Source organism: Misgurnus anguillicaudatus, chromosome 12, assembly GCF_027580225.2.
Source record: "Misgurnus anguillicaudatus chromosome 12, ASM2758022v2, whole genome shotgun sequence".
Classification (NCBI taxonomy): domain Eukaryota; kingdom Metazoa; phylum Chordata; class Actinopteri; order Cypriniformes; family Cobitidae; genus Misgurnus; species Misgurnus anguillicaudatus.
The window spans coordinates 9,879,814-9,895,534 of NC_073348.2; the positions used below are offsets into that span (position 1 = coordinate 9,879,814).

The window sequence follows — 15,721 nt, forward strand, 5'->3', positions numbered from 1 at the left end:
CTCTTCTGTAGTTACATTGTGTACTAAGACCGACGGAAAATTAAAAGTTGTGATTTTCTAGGCAGATATGGTTAGGCGTAATGATCAGGGATTTTGCTGTGGTGGCATGGCTGCGGGAGGCGCAATGATGTTGCATAGTGCCCAAAAATAGTCCACTTGGAAACTTTCAATATCAGAGGGCTATTTTGGGGCACTGCGTGGTGTCATTGCGCCTTCTGCAGACATGGTGCGGCAGCAAAGTCCTTGATTATTAAACCAGATTACAAAACGGTAAAAATCAAATCTTTATCTCTAGGGGAGCTAAAAAGTTAGCATGTTTAAAAAAAAGTGGAGTGTCCCTTTAAGATGGAAGTAGCTGGTCAATCTGGTGGGTCAGCTGGTTTTAGCTGGTCTTCCAGCATGATGAGCTAAAAAGTAGCCAGACCCCCTCTAAAACCAGTCTGCTACACCAGCTTAAACCAGCCAACCAGTTTTTTTTCGTCTTAGAGAGCTAATAATATGAGAAGTGCTTAAAGAGACAGAGAGCAGTTATGTTAATTTGAAAACCACGCCCACCGGGGGGGGACAATCCAACCGTCTTCATTGACTTTGTATTGCGAGAGGCTGCCTCCTTGTCATTTCTGGCTTATAACAAAAAACTGAATAATGCCTAAAAGCTGCTGTGTGACAATGTGTACAGCTAACAAGCTGTCGAGCCGTAAAACTCAAGAAAAAAGTGGATCGCCGACTACGTTTCCCTCTAGTGTGCGCAGTTCTACTAATAGGAGTACTATGAAAAGTTGCCTGTTTCCACTTTTGTGTCTTTAAACGCTTGTTTTTTGGGGTCTACAGCTTATAAAAACTTATTTCTGGGTTCTTTGGTTTTTTGTTATAAACCCGAAATGACAAGGAGGCAGCCTCTCGCAATACAAAATCAATAGAGACGGATGGATTGTTTCCCCCCCGGTGGGCTTGGTTTTCAGGTTATGCCACGTTGCGCTCTGTCTCTATACACAATGTTTGTAACAATTGTTATACTTATGATAAGAGAGAGAGATGAAAAGAGGGGTGTTTTACTATTTAGAGAGTATTCAGCATGTTTCCAATTGTTTATGAAGAGATAAGTTTTTAATTGAGAGGGATTTAGCTGATCAAACAAAGTTTAGGAGATCTTAAAGTGAGAAAAAAGGTGAAACCTCTACTTCTTAAAATAAATCTGTATGTGTGTGTTTGTGTGTGTGTGTGTATTGTGAGCGCTGACATTTTTTTCAGAAATCAGTCAATATCAGACAATATTGTGTGTTTGATTGTTGTGTCAGTGACCTGCAGTCCAGTACGTCACAAGGCATGTGGCACGTGCATGCCTCACTGTCGCACGTGTGTTTGTATAGTGTGTAACATTGTGTTGTGATGTGTTGTGCTGTTCATCCTGTTTCTAACACAGGTGCCTTCCGGGATACACAGGGGACCGCTGTCAAACCCGAGACCCTGTGCGAGTCATAGACCAGAAACGTATGTGCAGTCAATGAACGACCCTCAATCCCCAAACACACACGCACACACACACAAACATCACTGCTGTCTCCACGCTGGTTCTCCTCCGCCCCGGGCAGGTGCACGGACACCTCCGCCCGCTCAACATTCACCAGCGTAAACATTCAGAGACTCTCGTGTTCGAACGAGCTCTTGGGATCAGACGAAACGTGACGGGCGTTTGTGAGACCTTCAGCGGGCGACACCAGAGACACTCCTGTGTGTGTATATGTGTGCGAGTGTGCGGGGAACTTTTGGGTCTCAAACTCACTTTCTGTCTTCTTCTCTTTTCTCTCTGTGACTTCTGTCTTTCCCTCTCAGGTGCCCCAATGAGTTTACTGGTGATCGCTGCCAAAACTACGTAATGGCCAGTTTCTACAGTACGTCTATCTTCTCTTGCTATCTGTGCTTGAATGAGAGCATGCTCAGTCGCTGCCTTCTGTTGCTTTGGTTTTGTCAGATGGGTAGTCAGATCAGACCATTTATTTCTTTTATTCTTTCTCTATGCATGTTTAGTGTCTATTAATATAGTTTTGTTCTGTTGGATACTAGTTAACTGATTGACACGGGTGAAATTCAACTGTTTGAGCATGGCAGATTTTAAAGGGTTTAATAGGTGAAATAATGTGAGCGTTTTACGTAAGGGTGGTGGTAACTATTAAAATTAAATCAGATTTTTTTGGGCAGGCCTAAAATCATTACTCGATGATGCAACTGATGTTAAAAAGCAGGTTAAATATGCAAATCAAACTGACATCAAAAACATTGATTTGATGTATATTAAATGTCATGCATATTGACCCACATATACATTATACTAATTTCAGTGTGTGATAAACGTCCAATTTTCACACATGGCACTGCTTTTTAAAAATGACCCTCATTAAACTACTGTATGAACTCTTTTCATACATTAAGAGCCAGATGTGTGTGTATTGACCTCTCTAATAATCTCAGAAACTTTGAAAAACCTCCATGTGCGGTACATTGGACTTTGAAACACACAGAAAATGAACCATCATCATCTAGAGTACGGTGAAGGAGATATTGGGAGGCAGAATTGATGTAACTGTAGTATTAAAATAGCAGTGTTGCTATTAATAGTGTTTGTCCTTCACATCAGTAGATGTGCAGACTCACGTCATTGCCAAAGTGCTTTTAATCAATGATAAATGATCAGGGCTATCAATAAATTCAGCCTAAGATCACAAGAGCTAATGTTGTGCTAGTACAAACTCCGTTATTAGCTGTATTCACCAACTTTACAATAGACACACACACGTGTCTTTTAATTGACAGCGATGTCCCACAAATAAAAAAAGAATTAATTTTTAGATTTAAAGTACATTATTATATGTAAGAAAGGGGATATTTTAAAATAATATTTTTGTACACATTACTACGGAGCCCCTAAGGGGACATGGAGCAAAAATTAAATAAAGTTTCGTTTTGCGTGCGCACGTGAAACTTTCGCGTTCTCACGTGAAACTTTAGTGTACGCACGTAAAACTATTGCGTGCGCACGTGAAACTTTCACGTGCGCACGCGAAAGTTTCACGTGAGCACGCGAAACTAAAATGTTTTTCTCCAATGTCACCTTAGGGGCTCGGTACATTTCTAAAAGAAGTATAAATATTGTTTTTAATTTATTTAAAGTTTTGTCTTTATTGTTCTAAGTTAAACAAGAGGTATTTGATGATGTCTCTATAGGGGATCAGGATCTGCAATGTCTTAGTAAAGGATCAGTAGATGTGCGATGTTTGTGTAGGGGATCAGGAAGTATACAATATCACTATAAAGAGATCAGAAGGTGTGTGATGTCTCTGAAAAGTATCAGGACATCTATGATGTTTCTGCTGGGCATCAGGAGGTGTAAAATGTCTCTATAGGGGATCAGGATGTGTACAATGTCATGGGTAATCCTGAGCTGTACAAGATCTTTGTAGAGGATCAGGAGGTGAATCATTTCTCTATAGGGGATCAGGAGGTGAATGATGTCTCTATAGGAAATCAGGAGCGGTACGTTATCTCTATAGAGGATCAGGAGGTGTACAATGTCTCTACAGGGGATCATAATGTGTACAATGTCTCTATTGGGGATCAGGATGTGTACAATGTCTTGGGTAATCCTGAGGTGTACAATATCTTTGTAGAGGGTCAGGAGGTGAATAATTTCTCTATACGGGATCAGGAGGTAAATGATGTCTCTATAGAAGATCAGGAGCGGTACGTTATCTCTATAGAGGAAGTGCACAACGTCTTGGGGTGTACATTGTCTATGCTCCACAATGTCTCTGTAGAGGAGGTGTACAATTTCTCTATAGGCGATCAGAGGTCTGTGATGACTTTATAGGGAATCAGGAGGTGTACAATGTCTCTATAGAGGATCAGAAGTTATACAATGTCTGTATAGATGTTCAGGATTTGTATGATGTCTCTGTTTGGGGATCAGAAGGTTTACAATGTTTCTGTAGGGGTTTAAAATGTATACAAGGTCTCTATAGGGGATCAGGAAGTGTATGGTGTCTCTGTAGGGAATCAGAAGGTTCAACATTTCTTTATAGGTGATCAGGAGGAGTACAATGTCTTTATCGCATCCTCAATGTTGTTACAATCCTCCCTGTCGATTTGTCAATATAGTACTACTTTGTGTTAAACATGTAAATGAAAAGCATATTACTTATCAAATACAAGAAGAGGACCTACTAAAGCAAATGAGTTTTGCTTGTAAATCCTTTTACGGTTCTATACAGAGACTGAAATGTCTACTGTCACCTGAGTGGATGCTGATGATAGTGATGTCACACATTCACTCTGTGTTACACCCCTGATCCATTTTGTCGCAGTTAAACGTCACTAGAAGGAATGAGTGAATTGTTAATAAAACAGCTGTGGTTACATTTATTTATTTTAAACAACTGAAAAGAGATATATATCAGACCAAAACCAACAGCAGCTAGTTTAGTTTCTAATGAGATGCATGTCTGTAACAGCATGTTTCTATTAAACATGTGCCGGTGTTATCACACACGTATAACATCTGAATTAGAATTTGTCTGTAGTGAAACGTTGTGGTCAGTCTGTTGTATTTAACAGTCAAGCACAGTGACATCTGCATGCGCATGCTTTTATTATAATAATAACCCAAAACCGATCAACCACATTTGTTTTTTTGTATTTAAAAAAGATGCATCACTGTATACATGTTATAAACCATCCATATATCTGTATTACATATTAATTTATGATCTGTTTGTCATGGTGAGGTGAAACAGCACAGGCATGATGAATTATTCTCATGATGGTTCAGATGGGTTCAGGTATATGGTGTTGTGTTTGAGGTTGTGTCAAAGCTGTTCACCGCTCAAATCTCCAACCAACTGTTTTTTGTTCCTTTCCTTTCCCTCTCATCATCTTGTCTGCCTGGGCAGAACATCTTGGGATTGAATTTATGGGTATGAATCGTTCTCTCCTCCTAGTTTGCAGATTCGTAGGTCTAGAAGCTTGAGTCTGTTTCTTTTGCTCATGAAGGGATCAAACAGTCATAACAGATGATTGACATCTTTATCATATCACTGCAGTCAACTTCAGAGAGCCACTCACAACCTTCTGCAGGTTTTTTAGGCATTTAAGGCCAGAAAGCAGATATCCGCTCTAATGCTGATGTGATGCGAGGGGGAGGCATCAGCTTTTATTGTACTGTGGAAAAGGATGTTATTAATTATTCACAAAGACCCACACGCACGCACGCACACACACTGCAGTAGTTATGCTGTGTTTGAATCCCTTCAGCTTTGCTTTGCCCTTCATTCATGCAGTCTCCTCTCAGCATGTCAGTCATTTCTCCCTTATTCTTTTGTCAAATTTATGATTTTCCTCTCATTTATATACTTCTTCTCAATGTTTATTAATGTTGACTCGTACTGTAGTAATGGCAGTCGTGTTGTGTGTTTATTGTGTGCATCAAGAAAATCTTTCCTAAACCTTAAAATAGATTTAAAGATGTAAATAAATAATGGTAACAGAGTTTGCTCACAGGTTAAAATGAGGAAAATAAAACATACCCATGAAATCATACCCGGAGGTTCATTACTGTGATGGCATTGCATATTGTATTTCATACAGTATGTATGCCTTCTATAGGAAATCTGTCAAAAAAGAAATACATTATATTGGTTATTCAGTTGATTTGCCTGTGAGTAAAGCACTGATATCATTTCAACATCTGTTCACTGAAACCTTCAGCATCCACAAATATACATTGGATATATGCATACAGTACTGTATGGCACATTAGAGGTTTCACAGTTGTTTTTCAAAATGTAGCTTTTTATGTATATCTGTTGCTTTAGAGTATCAGAATTAAAAAGATTTGCCATTGACTGTAATAATAAAGTGAGATGAGCAAAGAAACACATCAGTTTGACTAAATTAAAATACTGATGGAGCCTAAACCAATATAATACCATTTTAGACAAATTTCGTAAAATACGTAGTTTTCTATACCAAGAAAGTGTTGACAAGATGAATAACACATTTTCTGTTACTAAGTAATTACATGATTAACTATATAGACTATAAATCTTTGACTATATAGACACAACCTATTCTCATCAAATGCATACAAATAACACGACAAGTGTGACTATCATATGTGAATACATACGCTAAATTCCAATTTTGCGTGCATATGATACACCAGTCCTTCCCATTTACTTATATGCCGCATCTTATTTGTGTCGTTTGACTAGGGTGTTTTCACATATACACTTACTTTAGGTCTCATTAATGAACACGTGTCGCTCCGAGTACGGTGCGTTTGACGTCAGTGTGAACACAACAGCCGCACTCGGGTGCGCACTAAACGTTTTGCCGCTCCGAGACCGCTCTAAACAGGTGGTTTCGGAGCGGCTGTTGCATACGAACTCTGGGGCGACCCACCTGTGGTGTGAACACTGCCGGACCTCGGACCGAACCAAGCCCAGGAAGTTCTCCACATGTTTGAGCCACTGGGTAAATTATTCCGTTTTGATGTGAGCCGGGTGTTATATTGTGGGTTAACAACAAACAAGCCAATCTGGTCCGTTGCAGAGAGATTATTTTGTCTCCTTTACGTTTGTTGGCTGATCACGATTTTATAAATGCATAGAAACTCTGTCCTCCACACACAAATAGTGACATTACGGGCTGTTTTGGAGCAAACGGCTCCGTGAGAAAGGCTTTAATAGAACAGCTACGCAATTTCGCGTTAAAGCAAAGAAACTTCGCAAATAACACGGCATCGTTTATCTCCACATCTTGATAGCTGCGCTCTCTCTGTCAGGCTGGTTGTCATGGAAACGTGGGGGTGGTCATGAGACGGTAAGAGCTGTCAGAGACCAATGACAGCGCTGACCGTTGTCACATGGCGTACGGTGCGGCATTTCGAGTAAAGTAAAAAATACTATATATGTGAACACGGACCGCACTAACTGAAAAATGATACAATGTATTTTGGTGCGCTCCGAGGCCGCACCACGGTGCGCACCAACATATGTGAAAACAACCTTATTTTTTGTTTTTTTCATGTGTTTTTTTTAAACCACTGTCGCTTGGGTTTGGGGTTAGATTTGGGTTTAGCTTTAGTTCGTCATTTAATATATAGGTTTCTCCATATTTTGTCTATTTTTAAACCATGGTCGCTTGGAGTTTGGGTTAGAATTGCAGTTTGGATGTCATTTTATGTTACAAAAACTTGCTCTAACCCCAAACCCAAGCAGCAATGGTAAACAAAAAGAAACCAAAAAATAATGACACGAAGGGATGCGCCATGTGGGTGAACGGGGGGGACCGATGTGTCATATGCGCGCGGGGTTGGAGTTTGGTGTATGTATTGCATGATGGTCGCGCTGCGTGTTATTAATACGCATTTCATGAGAATGGGCTGATAGACAAGAGAAATTAAATTCAATGTTTAAACTTAAGTAAATATATTTAATTTTTAAAGCAAACTTACCAAAATTTAGATATTTTGTATTGTCTTATACAGAATTGTTGAAATAATATACAGTGTGTAATGCAGAAGCATCGTAACTGAAAATGCTTAAAAAATTAAAAGGAATCCCTGCATCCCTTACTTTCCTTTTTCGTAAGAAAGATAATTCCATTACAGTCATTAATTACTTAATAATGCATTAAACTAAACATGAAATGTATATTGGCACACAAAAGCAAAATATATACTTAAACCTCAATTAAACCTATAGGGGCGGTTTCCCGGACAGGGATTAGACTAGTCCTAGACTAAAATAAATGTAAGAGGTGTCCAAAATAAAAACATATTCCACTGACATTTCTAAAAATACATCAGTGCCCTTTGTTTTGCCTGAAAATTCACACAAGTAATGTTTTTAGTAAGGCATGTTTGTTAAAACTAGCTATATTTCCTAATTAAACTAAGGCCTAGTCCTGGATTAAGCTAATCCCTGTTTGGGAAACCACCCCATTAAGTATAGTCTCTATAGATGACAACAAAAGCCAGAATCTTATTAAATAAAAAGTGAATATAAAGTTGCATGGGTCATGCTGAAGGTTTCATTAAATGTTGTGATAGTCATAAACTGAAATGCATGCAGTGTTACAGACATGACAGAGAGTCATCTGAGTCCTGCGGGGTTTGTGATGTGATGTAGTGATTCTTAACTGACCTTGAATTAACACTTCCCAGTGTCTACATCCTGAGATCAATACACATCAGATGTGTCTCAAACCCCCCCCCAACCCCCAGATCAACTGAAATACATGCATGCCGACATCCGTTCTTACTCAGAAATCTGTTGAAGATGGAGTAAGAATACGCTCTAAAACAATGTTGGGTTGTGTTTGTCTATACAGTATTTGACCCAGACATGGATTAAAGCAACCCAACATATGTTAAGAGTGTATAAATGTGTGATGTGTGACTGATGTGTGTACGTGTAAAAAGCAGTGTGTCCTCTCTTCCAGAAGCTGAGGAGCTCTATCAGAAACGTGTTTTGACAATAACAGGCATCTGCATCGCTCTCCTAGTAGTTGGCATCATGTGTGTGGTGGCTTACTGCAAAACAAAGTAATTCACATTTTGAAACGTCTGTTTCACTTTGATACTAATGTTTTGGGTTGGACTAAAACTGAGTTATTTGTTAAAGTCTGTGCATGCGTCTAAGTGCTGCGTTTGTTCTGTACGTGTAGAAAACAGAGGAAAAAGCTGCACGATCGGCTGCGGCAGAGTTTACGAGAGCGCAACGCTGCGGCTAAAGGTCCTCCCAATCCCCCGCCCGAAAATCTGCAACTGGTCAATGTGAGTATCATCACCTCTAACATGATGTTCATACTGAGTGCGTTTACGTGCACAGTCTTACGCCGATTATGCTTAATAAATTGAAAACATGTCATGTAAACGTGTAAAAAGTACAGGTAGTTTTTTGCTCATTTCCATGATTTTACGTGGCATGTAAAGACCTTAACTGGCTTTCTCGCAGTTTTGGTTCATGTGCGCATGTCTCCGCGTATGAAAGATTAACATCAGACGCGGAAGTAAGCGCAAAGTAATGCATAAAAGTCTCCGCTCGACTAAAGCAGTTGGCAGAGAAACTGCGAAAATTAAAGCTGATGTTATATTTACATGATAAGAGATACAACAATATAGCTTAAAACAGATATGCCGTCGGCTTTTTGATCGACTATTATGTACTATCTGCTGTGACGTCACTGTCTGCGAGAAACCTGACAAATCTCCAAGTCCCACTTAAACACAGTTTTCTGCATAGCCGGTTAATTGATTTGCATGTAAACACATAAAAAAGTTTTCTACAAAAAGCAGATTTTTAATAGTTATCCGCTTATTCTGTACATGTAAACACACTCAGGGACACTGAACACTGAGCAGTATTGATCTCAGAGATAAATCATCTAAATTAGAAACCTCAGATAGATTTGGTGCCATTTTTGGATTTTATATTGAAGTGGTGCCCTTTAAGCTAATGCTTAATCTATTCTTACTCTCATTTATCTTCATATGCATGAAATATTGCGAATTGAATTCACTGTTTAGGTTTAGTGTCCTGTATTTACAACGAATGTAAATCTAATAAAACAAAGCAGTTCATGTTTTAAATGAATTTGAGTCTGATTGTAAAAGCATTGCACATGTTCATGTGTCTAACACTTGTGTGTTATTGCAGCATTATATGACAAACAGTGCCGTTCCTCCTCATCTTCATGCGATGGAGAAAGAAGCAGAAACGTCTCTCTCTACAAATGACTTCATCACTTCAGTACATCCGTCCACTTCTGTCACTAACTTCTCCAGCTCATGGTACATTACTCGATCTTATTATCACATTCACAACAACATGATATAACATGAGCTGCTATGACTTTCAGGGTTGTTATGTGACACTGGACAACACCCTGCTGTCTGTTTCATTTCAGCTTTGTTTTGGAAAAATATTGTGATCATTTTGATGTCAGATTCAATATACAATCATGACTTTTCTTATATTATCTAGAAACACCTGACATTGTGCTAGAAATGTGATATGTTCAGCACACACAGATGTGAACATACTGTATACAAACACTTATGAATTAACCAGATTTGGAATGTTAGTTTTATCACAAGAAGACAGATTATATGTATTTATGTAATTATTTTGCTCTTATGAGGGTCTGTGAGCCCCCCGGTAGCCTCTTATGCTGCGGTCAGACCAGCTGCGGTAGAGGCGTCAAGCGTGAGTGATTTCAATGTTAAGTCAATGTGAAGACACGTTGACGCGTGTCTGGAGGTCTCGCGGCACAAATTCCGCCTCATTCGGGCATCTAGGTCGCGCGAATGGCAAGAATTGAGCGTTGCCGCGGCAAATGTGCAAGTTAAAATTTTTTAACTATGGCAGAAAAACGTGCTGCGTTAACCAATCAGGAGCTTGCTCTAGTAGTGACGTGATTACAAAAAGCTAGCGGAGTCGCAGAAGCCCCTCCCATGACGCGAATTTCCATGTGAAGGGCTCGTTATAGTTGTGTGTAGGTCCTACGGCATAGCCGCGACGGCGTAGGTTCTGCATCGGTTTTCACTCAAAATGTTCAAGCGGCAAACTAGGCACGGTAGACACAATTTTGACGCCACAACATGGCTGGTGTGAACCCACGGTTAATTTAAAGTCTCCCTGTAGTCGATTATTTTATCAGTTAAAACTCATTTTTTATTAATTGTATAGATACATGTATACATTTAAGATTTATTATTATTATTATTATTATTATTATTTTTTTTTGTTTTGTTTAATTGATATATAATATAAACTATATCAAAATCTCTCTCTCTCAACACACAATACACACTCAAATATATTATGCAAAAACACAAACTTTTATTTTCTATGTGATTAATCGCGATTTATCTTTTGACAACTCTAAACAGCATATGTAAAAAAAAATTCCTGTCACAGTAATTTCTTCATTCTTTAAAACAGCTTGAATGTAACTCTACACCCATGCCCCATTTAGTATACGCTGATCTATAAATATGCAAATTAGTCCGCACCTCTACTCAATCGCACAGCTCGGACAAACAAACCAAAGTTATTTTGGCTGTAAATGTCTTTTGGCTTTCACAGCTGGAGTAAAACAGAGAGCGTGGATTCTGACAGTCATACGGTGACGGTGAACACATCGGTGGAGAACTGCCGACATCACGTTACACCTGTACAGAGAGGCCGTCTGAACGCTACTGGAGGTTCACATCAGAACTCCAGAGAACCTCAGATCTCCTGCAGTGAGAGGTACATTTACGGCTCATTACACCACAAACATCCCAACGTCTTATGTCATGAAAGTCTCATTGGTTGAGAGAATGACCCAAGTGTGCAGAGATCTCTATCACTCCCTTACAAACAGCTCTGTGTATTTCAGGTACGTCCCAGCCATAACAACACCCATCCGCCTGTCACCCGTGGGGCCTCTGTCTCCTGTGACGCCCTCCTCGCCGCCTTCCGAGATGTCGGCTCCTCTCTCCAGCCTGGCGACCTCCATCCCTTCCATGGCGACCAGTCCCTCCGGAGAGGACGAGCGCCCCCTGCTTTTCCGGACGCCGCCGATCATGCGTGACAAATCGTCTTCGAACCAGGCCCGGAGGTCGGGCCACAATCTCCGTAACTCTGCCCACTACAATCACGGCCTCGACCTGCTGAGCCCTCCGGCCAGCCCTCTGCACATCGAAGAGGACGGAGAGACCGAAAGCTCGCACAACCCCAGCGAAAGAACTCAACAGATCGTCCGGGCGGCCGAAGAGTCGTCAGAGCCCGGCAGCGGCAGTAACTCGGCGAGCAGCAGCTCGGAAAGCGAGGACGAGGACACGCCGTTTCTCGGCTTGCAAAACCCGCTCAAGTCCGGCACCGCGGTTCTGGACGGGCTGGAGGGTAACAGAACTAACCCTGTACTACACCTGTCACCACAGGACCACCTGCAGAGCAGACTAACTAGTGTCATGGTCAACCAAGATCCTATAGCCGTGTAAAACGAAACAGATCACCACTAAACCTTTATTTTCTATAATTAGGTATTTGAGGAAAACTATTTTATTTTAGCGAAACAGAGACTTTTATAAACTCGATGTATGAAAAATGTGTTCATGTTATTATGTTGTTATTATTAAAAGTGCCATTCATGTGTAGCTGAGGTCACAGTATTTCATTAGCAGAATAAATATAATCAAAATGGTGCCTTTTCATTTAAGTTGGGGAAAAGAAAAGACGATAAAAACTGCATTATGCCACTGGGCCATATATTCACCACCAAATAAATACGTGTGTGTCTGAAAAAGAAACTCCACCAGCACTCCGTGTAGGAATAGTAAACAAACCAAATGGTCACTTTGGTAAAAATGTTTATTTTTATTGAACCTGATCATTATTGTATTCCTACATTGTGGCTGTAAATCTGAATGTAAGTAAGTCGATCTACTGCTGCTCATTAGAGTTTATTAACACTTGCTAGAAAAGTGCTAAGAAATACTAAAACTATTCACAAAATCAGCTATAAGACAAACATAATCACATTATTGTGTTTTATATCATCGTGTATTTTGATTTCGTCATATGACTGAATATATGGCTCATTGTATCCATCACATTCATTGGCTTTGGTGTAAAACTTAAAGCAGCAGTTGTTTGAAAAGTGCAAATTGTTTCATTCAGAAGATGGAAATAGATTATTCTTTTTTTTTACATTCATCTTTTGTTATCCATGTAAACTGTTACATTATATTCAGAGTGTTTCTATTATACGTTACGTTCATGTGTGCGTCCAGTATTTTACATTCAGATGAGGGCTCTGCTGTTTGCTTTCACAGATTACTTACATCATTTCACCACCATCTCTTCAGCTTGATCTCAATACAACACACACATATATATATATAACCTGGAGCAGTGAATTTCTCTTCCATTAAAAGATTTTATTTATTTTCTTTATTTATTTGTTATTTATTTATTTATTATCTGATCTTGGCCTTATGTAATCTTTCATTTATAATTCTATATTTTAATAGCGATGATATTACAATGTTTGTTTTTCCATCACTTAATAATATTTCTGTGCAGCATTCTGTCATTCAAAACAATAAATGTTCACCTTGAAAAAATGCTGATTGTAAATAATATAAAACAAGCTGATGAACAGCCCGAGTCTTCATGTAAATATCTTCAGATGATGAGCACCATCATGCTTACGTTTGTTATGAGCAATTTATTTACTGTTTGCATAAAATTGTTTGCAGAAATATTCAAATGAAGGCATTTTCTCTGAATGCATCGATGTTCGAGCGTTTTTGGATTATTGTTTGACCACCACACACTGCTCATGAATCAGATGAACAGATAACTGTCCGTAACCAAGAAGAAGAAGATGAATGTGTTGATCTCAAAGCATGAGGACAAACACAGGCATGCCACATACAAACAAGCTTGTTCATCATGACCACAGCCTAACTGAGAAATAATAATGCTGCTCTTGTGTGACAAACTCTATAAAATGTCTGGACGATACGTGTGATAGCTTTACATTGTGTTTCATGTCTTTCTTTCACCTTCAGTGTTGCTTCACACTAATTGTAATCTGTTAGGTTTAAAAGACGTTTGATCAAACTGAAAAACTTTGGTCATTTACACTTGAGTTGCACTCGTTGTAATGTATGTCTTGTCTGCCTCTCGTCCTATACTTGTGAAATCTGAAACATAGGCAGTGAGTGGCGTGACCTGTGATCTGTCAAGAAACTACAGTACACTCTTAAAAATAAAGATTCTTCACAGCGATGCCATAAAAGAACCATTTTTGGTTCCTCAAAGAACCTTTCAGTCAAAGTTTCTTAGAAGAAACATTTATTTCTTCTATAAGACCTTTTGTGTAACAGAAATCTTCTTTAGATGGTAAAGGTGGTAAACAAAGCATGATACAATCTGTTAAATTGTTCTCTAATATTTATATAGGTTTGTGGCTTTATTAAATACAAAAATTACGGTTTTAAAGACAAAGAGACAAACCTAGAATTTGCCTTTAGAATTAAAAGGTCTATTATTACCTTATTTGAAAGGGCCATGAATAATAATGTTGAGCTCTGCTCTGATTGGCTGTTTCTCAGAGCAGCTTCTTCAGTAGCTCTGTGTGTGTAAACAGTTCTTATGTTTGAATCTGTATTAGACAAAGATACAGAATTTAAGGAATAATCAATTGTTTGGAGATTGTTAATGGACATTTCTGAGTGGTAAGTTTGTTTGTTTTTCCGGTATGGACCTGCAAAACGTAACTGCAACGTCAATAGTAGAACGCTTAGACGCTAGCATATAGCATTAACTAGCATATAACACTAACTCAGCAGTCACAACTTTGTTTTTAGCATTGTAAAAACAGTGTATTTAATTAAATATGTAATTTAATGTTGGCGTGTTCATCACAACTGTAATGCACAGTTGGTGTTATATTGAAATTTGGTTTTCCTGCGATCTTATGCATGTACAAGGTTTACATAAAAAGGAGAAGAGAATTGAGTTGAGGCTCACGATATGTCATTACCATGTATATAACTCTTATTATTCATCTACGCCTACATAAATACAGTTTTACATTCTACAGCACCTTTAAAGGTTCTTTATGAAACTATTCATCTAAAAATGCATTTTCTGTGGCATCGTGAAGCATCTTCATTTTTAAGAGTGTAGACCCTGAAATTCACTATCAACATTCACAACCTCAGAGAATCAACTTAAATAACATGAAACGGTTCTCATTTCTGTTGATGTTATTAGCCAACATGGGTCAGGCTTGTGCAAAATTTAGAATTGGCCTCCATTCAATTCATGTATTTGAATTGAATTGACTCCGCCCTACAGGAAGTTGAATTTTAATTAGAATGACTGGAAGTGGAATTAAATTCATAGAAATTCCACACACACACAAACACACACAACAGAAAGAATCTCACATACATTCAGTGATAGGAAAGTTACTTTGGAAAATTGTTTGGCAACCATTTTAAATACTTGGTTAAAGTAAAGCATTCTGGGAAATGAAGTCATGTTCCACCGTGTTCCATAAAATGACAATTACAAAAAATCTAATTTAATTATTTGTTATGTGACTAGAGTTTTTAACATGAATTGCTGGGGAAAACATTTCCTGTTAATGTAATCTGTACAAATAGTTCAAACTAATATAATTTATAGAATATGTAATGCAATCATATCTGACATATACTGAAAGCTTCATTTTTAACACTTACTGTATGATATGTATTTTAATTTCTTTGAATTTCTATTGAATTGCAATTCTGCTTCCTTTAATTCAAATTTGAATTGTAATTCTAGATCATGTGATGACATCAATTCAAATTCAAGAAATGAATTGGAATTCAGGAGTCATTCTCAATTAAATTCTGAATTGTGCATAAGCCTGACATGGGTCACAGGACACTGCTAAATTACATTTCCTAATGAACGCAAAAATGTCATTTAGTCAATGGGTTACAATGGAGCTTTATTGCTAAATTCCACATAAGGCGTGTTATACTGAATATTCCAAGTCCTCCGAAAGCAGATGAACAGGATTTGGTAAAAAACAAACTGAAATCCAATATTTTATGAAAGTCATGACCTGTGCCATCATACCAGAACTGGATCATTGACAAGGTTTAAGATGGTTT

General features: G+C 38.5%; 1 protein-coding gene across 11 annotated transcripts in view; it reads left to right on the plus strand.

Moving 5' to 3' along the window:
* nrg1 (neuregulin 1) overlaps positions 1 to 13,838 on the plus strand; it is a 90,703-nt gene extending 76,865 nt beyond the window's left edge. For 4 of the 11 annotated variants that reach the window (XM_055206812.2, XM_073873899.1, XM_055206821.2 and 1 more), the window contains 7 exons: positions 1,834 to 1,892; positions 4,944 to 4,967; positions 8,497 to 8,599; positions 8,722 to 8,830; positions 9,714 to 9,847; positions 11,145 to 11,309; positions 11,440 to 13,838. In XM_055206812.2, coding sequence (XP_055062787.2) covers positions 1,834 to 1,892; positions 4,944 to 4,967; positions 8,497 to 8,599; positions 8,722 to 8,830; positions 9,714 to 9,847; positions 11,145 to 11,309; positions 11,440 to 12,043 — 1,198 coding nt within the window. In that variant the 3' untranslated portion in view covers positions 12,044 to 13,838. Of the gene's footprint in view, positions 1 to 1,423; positions 1,492 to 1,833; positions 1,893 to 4,943; positions 4,968 to 8,496; positions 8,600 to 8,721; positions 8,831 to 9,713; positions 9,848 to 11,144; positions 11,310 to 11,439 lie in introns of all 11 variants that reach the window. The other 7 variants (XM_055206814.2, XM_055206822.2, XM_055206820.2 and 4 more) reach the window with 5 other exon arrangements.
* Positions 13,839 to 15,721: the final 1,883 nt, after the last annotated feature.